The sequence below is a fragment of the Oncorhynchus gorbuscha genome, linkage group LG21 (genome assembly GCF_021184085.1).
Source record: "Oncorhynchus gorbuscha isolate QuinsamMale2020 ecotype Even-year linkage group LG21, OgorEven_v1.0, whole genome shotgun sequence".
Classification (NCBI taxonomy): domain Eukaryota; kingdom Metazoa; phylum Chordata; class Actinopteri; order Salmoniformes; family Salmonidae; genus Oncorhynchus; species Oncorhynchus gorbuscha.
Window position 1 is genome coordinate 30487472 of NC_060193.1, and position 13781 is coordinate 30501252.

General features: G+C 45.3%; 1 protein-coding gene across 13 annotated transcripts in view; it reads left to right on the forward strand.

Annotated features, from left to right (window-relative positions):
* Positions 1-13781, forward strand: part of ablim2 (actin binding LIM protein family, member 2) — a 118854-nt gene that overhangs the window by 93414 nt on the left and 11659 nt on the right. For 8 of the 13 annotated variants that reach the window (XM_046318746.1, XM_046318744.1, XM_046318750.1 and 5 more), the window contains 5 exons: positions 1616-1717; positions 7483-7539; positions 12218-12255; positions 12630-12744; positions 12890-12948. In XM_046318746.1, the coding sequence (XP_046174702.1) occupies positions 1616-1717; positions 7483-7539; positions 12218-12255; positions 12630-12744; positions 12890-12948 (371 nt within the window). The remainder of the gene's footprint in view (positions 1-1615; positions 1718-7482; positions 7540-12217; positions 12256-12629; positions 12745-12889; positions 12949-13781) is intronic. The other 5 variants (XM_046318749.1, XM_046318751.1, XM_046318756.1 and 2 more) reach the window with 2 other exon arrangements.

Sequence of the window (13781 nt, forward strand, 5' to 3'; positions counted from 1 at the left end):
GGTGGAGTGACGGTGCCGTAATTTGGGGTCTGGTTGCCAGTTGCAGTGGCACGTCGTTCTGCGCACAAAAACACACACGTGCGCACACACACGCACGGACTCACACACACTGGGCTGGTTGCCTCTTCAGGCTCAAGCGGTTCCTAACACAGCGTGAAAAGAGAGTTTGTTTCTATGCTCTGGTTTTGGGTTTAATGAACTCTCAGGTTCCCTCAGGAGTCTAGTTTAAATGATTGTGTTTGTGGATAACTATCCCTCACACGTACACAAGTGGCTTAGCTGTTTGGTTTCAACACGGTGCTAGAGGCAGGATGTTTGACCAGAGATGAAGAGGTCATTGAATTGAATTGAATTTTGAAGAGCGAGTGGAAGACAAATGCGATGGAGACAGAAAAAGAGAGGAAAAGATATGAGTCAGAGGGATAAGGCAATGACAGAAAGACAATCCACTCGATGAATTGATGTAAATGATGCAATGACAACTGCATCCAATGTAAGAGTTATTATCAGCACATGAGGATTAGTCCTTGAATGAGGAATTGCTACCACTTGTTAGTAGATTCTTATTCTGAGATATGCTACGTCGCTCTATGATGTCACTGAGGGTCATACCTAAAAGAAAACAGTACCCCCCCGTCCCCCCCCTACCACCTCTCCTCGGGCTCAGTGTCCTGCCTTAGCTCCAGATTTGTGGAGGTGCTGCCCTGCAAATAAACTGAGGTCTGCACTAATGCCAGTTTTTGTGTGTGTGTGTAGACATGTGTGTGCATTACTGTATGTGTACGTGTGTGTGTGTGTGTGTGTGTGTGTGTGTGCGTCTGCATCTGCGTGACTGTGCGCGTGTGTTTGTGTGTACGTGTGTGTGTCTGTGCTTGTGTGTGGGTGTGTGCATGTGTGTGTTTCTGTCAGAATGACCTCATCCTCTTGCATCCCAACGGCTTCGCTCTTGCCTTCTGTTCCTCCCACAAAGGCGAGAGAGGCGCGTGTGCTCAATCAAATGAACAATCTCTCTCCTCTTTTTTTCCTCCTCTTCTTTCTTGTCTTTCTTTCCCCTCACCCTCTGTTCTTTTCAACCCTCTTATGTAGATGTTTATTAGTTATGGCCTGTAAGGTGTCAGTGACTTAATCACCCAGCCTGCGTGACACAATGCATTGTGATGGACTGTGGTCATAATTACAGTCGCGCACACTTTCAGTTGAAAGTAGAACCACATTGACGCTGTCCCATTTCAGCTTGCGCCCGTGTCCTCAATGCATTGCCATTAACTGGTAAAGCCTTTAACCAACCTATATATATATACATATATTTTTTCTGTTAGCAATCTGCCTTTATAAGATGCTCATAGCCTTCATTCATCTTTTATGATGTCGACATGAGCCAAGTACCAATAGCAAGGGCCTAGAGTTTTTCCTGGTCTGGGTAAATGGTCACGAAAAACCTATGGGCCTAGTGGTTGGGTTATCAAGTCAGTTGATAATTGTAATGAATAAAGTTGGTTCCGCTTCATAGTTAAATCTTTGACCAGTAAGCACAACAGCATGACTCTTTGCTCCTCTCTTTGCCCCCCTTTTTTCGTCCACGGCTCTTGCTCTCCCCTGTCCCTCCCCATTGGAGGTAGTGAAAGTGGTCGGAGTACACCCAGTTTGTCCACCTATTCCGACGGCAAATCTCCCTCCTCCACCTATGTGGCTGCTCCCAGGCATTTCCACGTACCAGGTAGGTTCTCCACATCGCTTTGACCTCTCACCTTTGACCCCGTGACCCTTGATCCCCTCAACACGACCTCTCTCTCTATTGCACCATGCCCGTCGGCCTGCTCTCTTGTCTGTCCAGGTCTGTCTAGGTAACAGATCTAAGTAGGTGGATGGACATTATACAATAACAGTATATCAGATGTCTGGGATTAACCCTTTTCTGTTCTCCTTGTCTTCTTGTGTTAGTCTTTTATCCATGTCAAAGGGTTTCTTTCAGACCTATCCTGTCCATTTGATTTCCCTGACTCCTTTCCCTCGCTCTATCTAAATATATCTTTCTCTCTCTCTTTATCTCTCTCCTCTTTCTTTATCCCGTGTTGGGATCCTGTCCTATACAATATGTTGAGGTCTGTCTAAATCTGAATGTTTCTTCAGTTTCACAGGTAAAAGTGAGATTCGTTAGATTCCACTTTCACAGACATGTTGGATCAACATTATCATATGCTCTTATAATGCAACCACGTTGTAACTGCTGCACATTTTTTTACGACGTCACTAGCAATGGCTGACATAGAACCGGACTGCATGGGCAGCGCCACTGAGAAGGTTCATCACTTCCTATGGGTTAAGGAAGGATCACATCATTCTATCCAGGTCATCAGGAGGGATCAGCCAATGAATTACACTCGTGAGAACCAGACCTGGGTTCAAATACATGTGTATTTGTTATTTAAATATGTACTTTGTATTTTGGTGTTTTCAAGTAATGTGGCCAATATCAACAACTGCTTATTTTCAAATAACTTATATAATTATATAATATTTTCAGATACTTATTTCCAAATACGTTCTTTAAAATACTCCTAGAACCTGGGTTCAAATGCATGGGAATATTTATTTGTATTTGAAAAAATTATTCAAATACATGCAAATACTTTCCATGTGTATTTCCAATACATTCCAGTATTCAACCACTTGTCTTTTCAAATATCAATATCTGAATACTTACTTCGAAATGTATGTGATAGTAATTGAGATATTTGAAATAGTATTTGTACTAGGGATGGTAATTTGAAATAATTTGACTATTTGAATAATATCATGACATTTTTTGGGATATCCGGATAATCGATAGTCCCTCCCAGAAGTGTAATTGCTCTCGACTCTCGACATATCAGAACAACGCAAAGCACATGGCTGTCACGAACGTGGTCAGGGAAATGACCGGACCAAGGTGCAGCGTGGTGAGCGTACATTTTCCTTTATTTAGAATGTCACCAACAAAACAAGAAAAAAAATAAACACCAAAAAATAAATAATAAAATTAAAAACCGACCGTGCAGCTTCCTAGGGCTATACAGGCCACTAACAAAGTCAACTACCCACAACTACGGTGGCAAAACAGGCTGCCTAAGTATGACTCCCAATCAGAGACAACGATAGACAGCTGCCTCTGATTGGGAACCACACTCGGCCAAACACACAGAAATACAAAACATAGAATGCCCACCCCACATCACACCCTGACCTAACCGAATAGAGAACTAAAACGTTGTGACAATGGCAAAGGTAAACACCGGACAGGGTGCTTTTCTCTGGTCATTTCTCTGGTAAATTGTCAGCAATAGCAAAAGAGTAGTCAAATTTTCACCATTGTAGAACTGATTCTGTTAGAAAATGTATCTGTTTCAGGAGGTCTTGTGGAAACTCTGTTAGGTGAGTGCCAGTCATTTCTATTTACATTTACATTTACATTTAAGTCATTTAGCAGACGCTCTTATCCAGAGCGACTTACAAATTGGTGCATTCACCTTATGACATCCAGTGGGACAGTCACTTAACAATAGTGCATCTAAAACTTAGGGGGGGGGTGGGGTGAGAGGGATTACTTAACCTATCCTAGGTATTCCTTAAAGAGGTGGGGTTTCAGGTGTCTCCGGAAGGTGGTGATTGACTCCGCTGTCCTGGCGTCGTGAGGGAGTTTGTTCCACCATTGGGGGGGCCAGGGCAGCGAACAGTTTTGACTGGGCTGAGCGGGAGCTGTACTTCCTCAGTGGTAGGGAGGCGAGCAGGCCAGAGGTGGATGAACGCAGTGCCCTTGTTTGGGTGTAGGGCCTGATCAGAGCCTGGAGGTACTGAGGTGCCGTTCCCCTCACAGCTCCGTAGGCAAGCACCATGGTCTTGTAGCGGATGCGAGCTTCAACTGGAAGCCAGTGGAGAGAACGGAGGAGCGGGGTGACGTGAGAGAACTTGGGAAGGTTGAACACCAGACGGGCTGCGGCGTTCTGGATGAGTTGAAGGGGTTTAATGGCACAGGCAGGGAGCCCAGCCAACAGCGAGTTGCAGTAATCCAGACGGGAGATGACAAGTGCCTGGATTAGGACCTGCGCCGCTTCCTGTGTGAGGCAGGGTCGTACTCTGCGGATGTTGTAGAGCATGAACCTACAGGAACGGGCCACCGACTTGATGTTAGTTGAGAACGACAGGGTGTTGTCCAGGATCACGCCAAGGTTCTTGGCGCTCTGGGAGGAGGACACAATGGAGTTGTCAACCGTGATGGCGAGATCATGGAACGGGCAGTCCTTCCCCGGGAGGAAGAGCAGCTCCGTCTTGCCGAGGTTCAGCTTGAGGTGGTGATCCGTCATCCACACTGATATGTCTGCCAGACATGCAGAGATGCGATTCGCCACCTGGTCATCAGAAGGGGGAAAGGAGAAGATTAATTGTGTGTCGTCTGCATAGCAATGATAAGAGAGACCATGTGAGGTTATGACAGAGCCAAGTGACTTGGTGTATAGCGAGAATAGGAGAGGGCCAAGAACAGAGCCCTGGGGGACACCAGTGGTGAGCGCGTGGTGAGGAGACAGATTCTCGCCACGCCACCTGGTAGGAGCGACCTGTCAGGTAGGACGCAATCCAAGCGTGGGCCGTGCCGGAGATGCCCAACTCGGAGAGGGTGGAGAGGAGGATCTGATGGTTCACAGTATCGAAGGCAGCCGATAGATCTAGAAGGATGAGAGCAGAGGAGAGAGAGTTAGCTTTAGCAGTGCGGAGCGCCTCCGTGATACAGAGGAGAGCAGTCTCAGTTGAATGACTAGTCTTGAAACCTGACTGATTTGGATCAAGAAGGTCATTCAGAGAGAGATAGCGGGAGAGCTGGCCAAGGACGGCACGTTCAAGAGTTTTGGAGAGAAAAGAAAGAAGGGATACTGGTCTGTAATTGTTGACATCGGAGGGATCGAGTGTAGGTTTTTTCAGAAGGGGTGCAACTCTCGCTCTCTTGAAGACGGAAGGGACGTAGCCAACGGTCAGGGATGAGTTGATGAGCGAGGTGAGGTAAGGGAGAAGGTCTCCGGAAATGGTCTGGAGAAGAGAGGAGGGGATAGGGTCAAGCGGGCAGGTTATTGGGCGGCCGGCCGTCACAAGACGCGAGATTTCATCTGGAGAGAGAGGGGAGAAGGAGGTCAGAGCACAGGGTAGGGCAGTGTGAGCAGAACCAGCGGTGTCGTTTGACTTAGCAAACGAGGATCGGATGTCGTCGACCTTCTTTTCAAAATGGTTGACGAAGTCATCTGCAGAGAGGGAGGAGGGGGGAGGGGGCGGAGGATTCAGGAGGGAGGAGAAGGTGGCAAAGAGCTTCCTAGGGTTAGAGGCAGATGCTTGGAATTTAGCGTGGTAGAAAGTGGCTTAAGCAGCAGAGACAGAGGAGGAAAATGTAGAGAGGACGGAGTGAAAGGATGCCAGGTCCGCAGGGAGGCGAGTTTTCCTCCATTTCCGCTCGGCTGCCCGGAGCCCTGTTCTGTGAGCTCGCAATGAGTCATCGAGCCACGGAGCGGGAGGGGAGGACCGAGCCGGCCTGGAGAATAGGGGACATAGAGAGTCAAGGGATGCAGAGAGGGAGGAGAGGAGGGTTGAGGAGGCAGAATCAGGAGATAGGTGGGAGAAGGTTTGAGCGGAGGGAAGAGATGATAGGATGGAAGAGGAGAGAGTAGCGGGGGAGAGAGAGCGAAGGTTGGGACGGCGCGATACCATCCGAGTAGGGGCAGTGTGGGAGGTGTTGGATGAGAGCGAGAGGGAAAAGGATACAAGGCAGTGGTCGGAGACTTGGAGGGGAGTTGCAATGAGGTTAGTGGAAGAACAGCATCTAGTAAAGATGAGGTCGAGCGTATTGCCTGCCTTGTGAGTAGGGGGGGAAGGTGAGAGGGTGAGGTCAAAAGAGGAAAGGAGTGGAAAGAAGGAGGCAGAGAGGAAAGAGTCAAAGGTAGACGTGGGGAGGTTAAAGTCTTTTATTTGAAGTGAGGAAAACAGCATTACCGATGTCAGGGCAACACAAAGGGTTTAATACACAGCAGTATATCCTTGTAGGTAAAAACATCACAAAGGATCATTTCATTTAAGACAAATCTTTCTCATTGTTAAAATAGGTCTGCATTCCAACTTACTCAAGTAATCGAATACTAACGTCCGTTCGGATATTCGATCAACCGTGCCCATCCCTAATTTGAACCAAGGTCTGGTTCGCAAACATTCCATGACTGCAGAGGGCAGTAAAATCACCAACATGGGCTTTTATACCGGTTGAAACAACACCCTCCAGGTGGCAGTTTCCACCCTTTCCGTTTGTTTCCCACCTCATAGAACTAGTAGAAGAAGATATTGACTACTTTAAAATGGAGCGCCTGCTGTCACAGACGCCGTAATGGGACAGCGATTGAGAAGAGTCTTAACTTAGGTCTATGACCCTGCATCATATTCTGTCCACCGCCCTTCGATGAGTGTTAACCGTTTGCAGCACATTGCAATGGACTTAACGTAGACTTTTCTAGTGAAAAGCCCCTTTTTTGGGGGGATTCATCGTCATTATTTCCATTCACTATCACAGTGTCAGTCACCCACATGGAAAAGTCCCCGTACTTGGATGGAGTTGACGTAAATAAATGAACAAAGCAAAGTGATGATCTACTTAATGTGTTTTGTAACCATCGTATGGATTTTATATGTGTATTACTCCCTGGCGCTGGCAGTGGCTGAAACAGGGCAGAAAGGGACCCACACATGTTTTATTTCATGAGCAGAGTGCAGTTAATGTATTGTTGCGAGCGAACACAATGGTGTTTGGGTCCTGCGAACGTTAAACGGATTGGATCAGCTTAGGACAGACATACTGTGTCAATTATTGTGTAAAACAAAATTCGCACAATTGTTTAATTGAATTAGTTGAATTTAGTAATTTGCCCTTTTATTTGTTATTTGATATGCTTATTTGTTTATTTGGTTGGTCTATAAGCAGTAATGAATGATGTGTTGTAGTAAGGGAGAAATATATGATGGTTTCTATTACCGATGACTTTTGGAAAACTTGAATAAATGTATTGTTGGGTACAACATCGATCAACAATTACCATTGTTCTGGGGATGCCCAACCGAGTGTCTGCTTCACATTACAATAGGACTGGATCAAAATGACATGTTTTTGTGTGTGTTGCATGAACAGTGACAGCAAGTGATGATTTATTGGCGATAATACCCTGTCTTGCCAGTTCTAATAAAAATATAATATGTTTTGCATTTGATCAACCATAAAGAATGCTGCCCCATATTCTACTGCTGCTTCTCAGACTATTCCATCCCTCAATAACTGCTAACTCATGCTTTCTCTCTCTCTCTCTCTCTCTCTCTCTCTCTCTCTCTCTCTCTCTCTCTCTCTCTCTCTCTCTCTCTCTCTCTCTCTCTCTCTCATCCTGGGCTTCTTTCATTTCTTTCTGCCTCTCCTCCTCTCATCTTCAGAGACTAAGGTCAAGATAGATAATATCTATAGAAAACCCCCTATCTACAAGCAGCATGGTACAGTCATCTCTTCTCCTTTACTTCCTGGTGTAACTTCCTGGTCTGGTCTCTGCACGATGTGTTGTGTGTCGCCAGTCCCATACGCTCCGGGTAGAAGTTGCCCGTAGGCACAGCCATAGGATCAGCTTTCCTGTCCGCGATCCTGACTCTTACCATTAGGCGGGGGAAAGCATCGAACCGACCTAAGATCAGTGGCTATAGGGCAACTTCCTCCTACTCACGTCCTTCTCGCCGTGGCCCATTGTTTTCAAGCGACTTTGACCCATCTCCCGTCTTTTTCTATTGGAAAGGCGTCGGCAACTCAGGCAACAGAGTACGACAGAGTCCCCATTTACCTTTGGGTGCCTTGTTACTGCAACTGCAGAGGGTGGAGGTTTTACAGTCAAACGGGTCTTATCTCAGATGTGTCACCCAGGCATCTGAAATAGTGACTTTCCATAACACACCCAAGGTTATGAACCTTTTTGTCCCCCAGTGTTCTTTGTAGCCACATACGGTTTTGAGAATGACACAAATATTAATTTCCACCAAGTTTGCTGCTTCAGTGTCTTTAGATATTTTTGTCAGATGTTACTATGGAACACTGAAGTCGAATGACAAGCATTTCATGTGTCAATGGCTCATTCAAGTGTCAAATGCTTTTATTGACAATTACATGAAGTTGATGCAAAGAGTCAATATTTGCAGTGTTGACCCTTCTTTTTCAAGACCTCTGCAATCCACCCTGGCATGCTGTCAATTAACTTCTGGGCCACATCCTGACTGATGGCAGCCCATTCTTGCATAATCAATGCTTGGAGTTTGTCAGAATTTGTGGGTTTTTGTTTGTCCACCCGCCTCTTGAGGATTGACCACAAGTTCTCAATGGGATTAAGGTCTGGGGAGTTTCCTGGCCATGTACCAAAATATCAATGTTATGTTCCCCGAGCCACTCAGTTATCACTTTTGCCTTATGGCAATGTGCTCCATCATGCTGGAGGAGGCATTGTTCGTCACCAAACTGTTCCTGGATGGTTGGGAGAAGTTGCTCTCGGAGGATGTGTTGGTACCATTCTTTATTCATGGCTGTGTTCTTAGGCAAAATTGTGAGTGAGCCCACTCCCTTGGCTGAGAAGCAACCCCACACATGAATGGTTTAAGGATGCTTTACTGTTGGCATGACACAGGACTGATGGTAGTGCTCACCTTGTCTTCTCCGGACAAGCTTTTTCCAGATGCCCCGAACAATCGGAAAGGGGATTCATCAGAGAAAATGACTTTACCCCAGTCCTCAGCAGTCCAATCCCTGTACCTTTTGCAGAATATCAGTCAGTCCCTGATGTTTTCCCTGGAGAGAAGTGGCTTCTTTGCTACCCTTCATGACACCAGGCCATCCTCCAAAAGTCTTTGTCTCACTGTGCGTGCAGATGCACTCACACCTGCCTGCTGCCTTTCCTGAGCAAGCTCTGTACTGGTGGTGCCCTGATCCCGCAGCTGAATCAACTTTAGGAGACGGACCTCGCGCTTGCTGGACTTTCTTGGGCGCCTTGAAGCCTTCTTCACAACAATTGAACCGCTCTCCTTGAAGTTCTTGATGATCCGATAAATGGGTGATTTAGGTGCAATCTTACTGGCATCAATATCCTTGCCTGTGAAGCCCTTTTTGTGCAAAGCAATGATGACGGCACGTGTTTCCTTGCAGGTTAACATGGTTGACAAGCGAAGAACAATGATTCTAAGCACCACCCTCCTTTTGAAGCGTCCAGTCTGTGATTCGAACTCAATCAGCATGACAGAGTGATCTCCAGCCTTGTCCTCGTCAACACTCACACCTGTGTTAACGAGAGAATCACTGACATGATGTCAGCTGGTCCTTTTGTGGCAGGGCTGAAATGCAGTGGAAATGTTTTTTGGGGTATTCAGTTAATTTGCATGGCAAAGAGGGACTTTGCAATTAACTGCAATTCATCTGCTCACTCTTCGTAACATTCTGGAGTATATGCAAATTGCCATCATACAAACTGAGGCAGCAGACTTTGTGAAAATTAATATTTGTGTCATTCTCAAATCTTTTGGCCACGACTGTACTGTAGAATTATTTTGTGGAGAATGTGTCCGTAAAGTACACTGCAAAATCATTGTTGCCTGAGTCAAAAGTCCGACATGGAAAACACAAGTGGCCGCATTGCACCTTTTAATGATCACTTTTTATTTCTCACACCTCCCTGATTGTTTTAGTGTCTGCTCATCCCGTCCATGCCTGCCCATATTCATCTCAGTAGCTCATTGGTCCTAGTAGTACATGTGACCTGATCACGTTGTTGTGTGTCCATTGGGATTGGTCGAGGGTATGAATCACTTGGTGTTGTGGTGCTGATGGTGTCTTGGTCACTTTTTTTGTTCCACTTATAACCCTTTGTGTATTTGTCACGTTTTAAATGTTGTGTTTTTTTTCCGGGTCTTTCTCCTTTCTTGTATGCGTGCGAATGTATTTCAAAGAGAGGACCAAAATGCCCTCGAAATAAATGAATGCATGTGCTGTATAATGCCTTATCTTCTGTGTCATACGAGGGAGGATTATTCTACAGGCCAATCTACAATACATATGAAATATGACAACTTCATCACAGCATATTTCTCACAATTTATGAGTTAACAGTCTTCAGTTTAGATTGTGTATATTCTAACAGACATATGCTTATGGTCAATAGAACGCACCAGAAAATACACCATTTCACTAACTCTTAAATAGGCCTGCTTTCTAAATGATAAACTGGGCACTGAGCATACTATATAGCAACATTCAAATACTAACTATACACTGTGATAGTTAGTTACACAACGGTACCGTCACTAGGGTTGTTGCTGTTGACTGTGTCACTGTTGTTTTAAAGCAGTAGGTGTTGCACGGCCCATTTGGAGATCCTCGACGGGCTTGTCTCGTGATGATGATGTCACAGAGTCCAGTTGATTTATTATAGGATGCAGTCTGTGCAGCATACTGTACTGTAGCTGGTAAATAGATGTACAGTGGCAAGAAAAAGTATCTGAACCCTTTGGAAATACCTGGATTTCGGCATGAATTGGCCATACAATTTGATCTGCTCTTCATCTAGGTCACAACAATAGACAAACACAGTCTGCTTAAATGAATCACACGTAAACAATTATACGTTTTTGTGTCTTTATTGAACACACTGTGTAAAGATTCACAGTGCCGGTTGGAAAAAGTATGTGAACCCTTGGATTTAATAACTGGTTGACCCTCCTTTGGCAACAATAACCTCAACCAAACGTTTTCTGTAGTTTTGGATCAGATCTGCACAATGGTCAGGAGGACTTTTGGACCATTCCTCTTTACAAAACTGTTTCAGTTCAGCAATATTCTTGGAGTGTCTGGTGTGACCTGCTCTCTCGAGGTCATGCCACAGCATCTCAATCGGGTTGAGGTTAGGACTCTGACTGGGCCACTCCAGAAGGTGTACTTTCTTCTGTTGAAGCCATTCTGTTGTTGATTTGGTTCGTTTTCCTGTTGCATCACGCAATTTCCTTTGACCTTCAATTGGGGGACAGCTAGCCTAACATTCTCCTGAAAAATGTCTTGGTGAACTTGGAAATTAATTTTGTCTGTCAATGATAGCAATCTGTCCAGGCCCTGAGGCAGCAAAGCAGTCCCAAACCATGATGCTCCCTCCACCATACTTAACAGGTTGGATGAGTTTTCGATGTTGGTGTGCCTTTTTTCTTCTCCACACATAGTGTTGTGTGTTCCTTCCAAAAAACTCAAGTGTTTCATCTGTCCACAGAATATTTTGCCAGTAGCGCTGTAGAACATCCAGGTGCTCTTTTGCATACTTCAGACGTGCAGCAATGTTTTTTTTAGGACAGCCGTGGCTTCTTCTGTGGTGTCCTCCCATGAACACCAATCTTGTTTAGTGTTTTACGTATCGTAGACTCGTCAACAGAGATGTTAGCATGTTCCAGAGATTTCTGTAAGTCTTTAGCTGACACTCTAGGATTCTTCTTAACCTCATTGAGCGTTCTGCACTGTCTCTTGCAGTCATCTTCGCAGGATGGCCACTCCTAGGGAGAATAGCAACAGTGCTGAACTTTCTCTATTTATAGACAATTTGTCTTACCGTGGACTTTTGGAACCCTTTCCAGCTTTATGCAAGTCAACAATTCTTAATCTTAGGTCTTCTGAGATCTCCTTTGTTCGAGGCATGGTTCACATCAGGCAATGCTTCTTGTGATTAGCAAACTCAAATTTTGTGAGTGTTTTTTGAAGGGCAAGGCAGCTCTAAACAACATCTCCAATCTTGTCTTATTGATTGGACTCCAGGTTAGCTGACTCCTGACGCCAATTAGCTTTTGGAGAAGTCAGTAGCCTAGGGGTTCACATACTTTTTACAACCTACACTGTGCATGTTTAAATTATGTATTCAATATGGACAAGAAAAATACAATCATTTGCGTGGAATTAGTTTAAGCACACTATGTTTGTCTACTGTGATGACTTAGATGAAGATCAGATCAAATGACCAATTTATGCAGATCTCCAGGTAATTCCAAAGGGTTCACATACTTTTTCTTGCCACTGTAGATGTGTGGTTCAGAAACTGGGATGTCACGTGTTGTGTTATATACCGTAACATCAGGAGTGTGGTTCGTTACGTACTGTATGACTGTTTTACAGCCTCTAGAACATCCTGGCCAGAAGGGGACGACGTCAAGGTGAGGAGGTGTCTGTCTGTCTGTCCCACGCACCTACACATCAATCCGCCCTTGGATATCCTGTAATAATTGGCTGTTGAGACTGTATTCACTACAATAATTGGCTGTTGAGACTGTATTCACTACAATAATTGGCTGTTGAGACTGTATTCACTACAATAATTGGCTGTTGAGACTGTATTCACTACAATAATTGGCTGTTGAGACTGTATTCACTACAATAATTGGCTGTTGAGACTGTATTCACTACAATAATTGGCTGTTGAGACTGTATTCACTACAATAATTGGCTGTTGAGACTGTATTCACTACAATAATTGGCTGTTGAGACTGTATTGTTATTCACTACAAAAGCGGTCTATTTCTCTGTATAGACAAGGACCAGTTGGATGATCTTGAAGAGTGAGATAGACGGCCAACCTCTCCCAGAGGACCTGCTGGACCCCAGGAAGTCCACCTGCAGCCTGCCTACTGATGCCTCCCTGCCCAGTGAGTAGCCAATCACTGGTCAATCCTTACTTGACTGGCATGGATTCAACCAATGAAGGTTGAGGACTGAATTGACATCAGATTGAAAAAAAAAATAGCCCGAAGAGCCCTTATGACGACTTAGATATTGTTTCGTTCCTTACAGGCTTCCCCTACAGCAAGTCTGCTTCCCTGCCAGGATATGGAAAAAATGGCATATACAAGGTGAGTTCTCATAAACACACACACACACACACACCATAATGAACAGAGGCTGCAATGAGAAAGTACCAGAGACTATACAGAATCATCCAGCGACAACCTCTTACCTGGTTGTGTAGTATGAAGTTAAATGTTATACAAATACGCACGGGGTCCATTGTCCTGTACCGCTGGAGATAGTTCAGCATGTGTGACACCTTCTGTAGCTCAGTTGGTAGAGCATGGCGCTTGTAACGCCAGGGTAGTGGGTTCGATCCCCGGGACCACCCATACGTATAATGTATGCACACATGACTGTAAGTCGCTTTGGATAAAAGCGTCTGCTAAATGGCATATATATATATATACACCGGTTAAATAGGTTCACATCTAACACACACACACACACACACACACACTTGCACCAGGTGGCCTCACATATGGTCCCCAATGACACAATGCGATGCTCCACTTCAACTAAGTGCCAACAAGGGAGTGGAGGGGATGTAGTTTTGGCCTCTCTGATTCTGGAGGAGACAAGGGATGGAGAAGGGGGAGCCCTTGGCAGGGGGACAGTCAGTTCTATCCTGGGCAGGCGTCTGATTCGGACTTGGCCGTCTTACAGAGAGCTCAGAGTTCCGTGAGGTACTGGAAAACTCGCTCGTTAATGGAAATGAGGTGTGCCTGTCGCCATACCAACCGGCTTAGCCAAGCTCGCTAAAGATTAGAGCTCCATTAAAGACCGATCGGTGATTGGTCTGTCGGGCCTCTCTCAGCTCGCCGCTCATTAAATAAGGTGCCGCACTGATTGCTGTGCGGAGGAGGTGCCAGCTGGGCGAAGTGATTGATTTAACCAC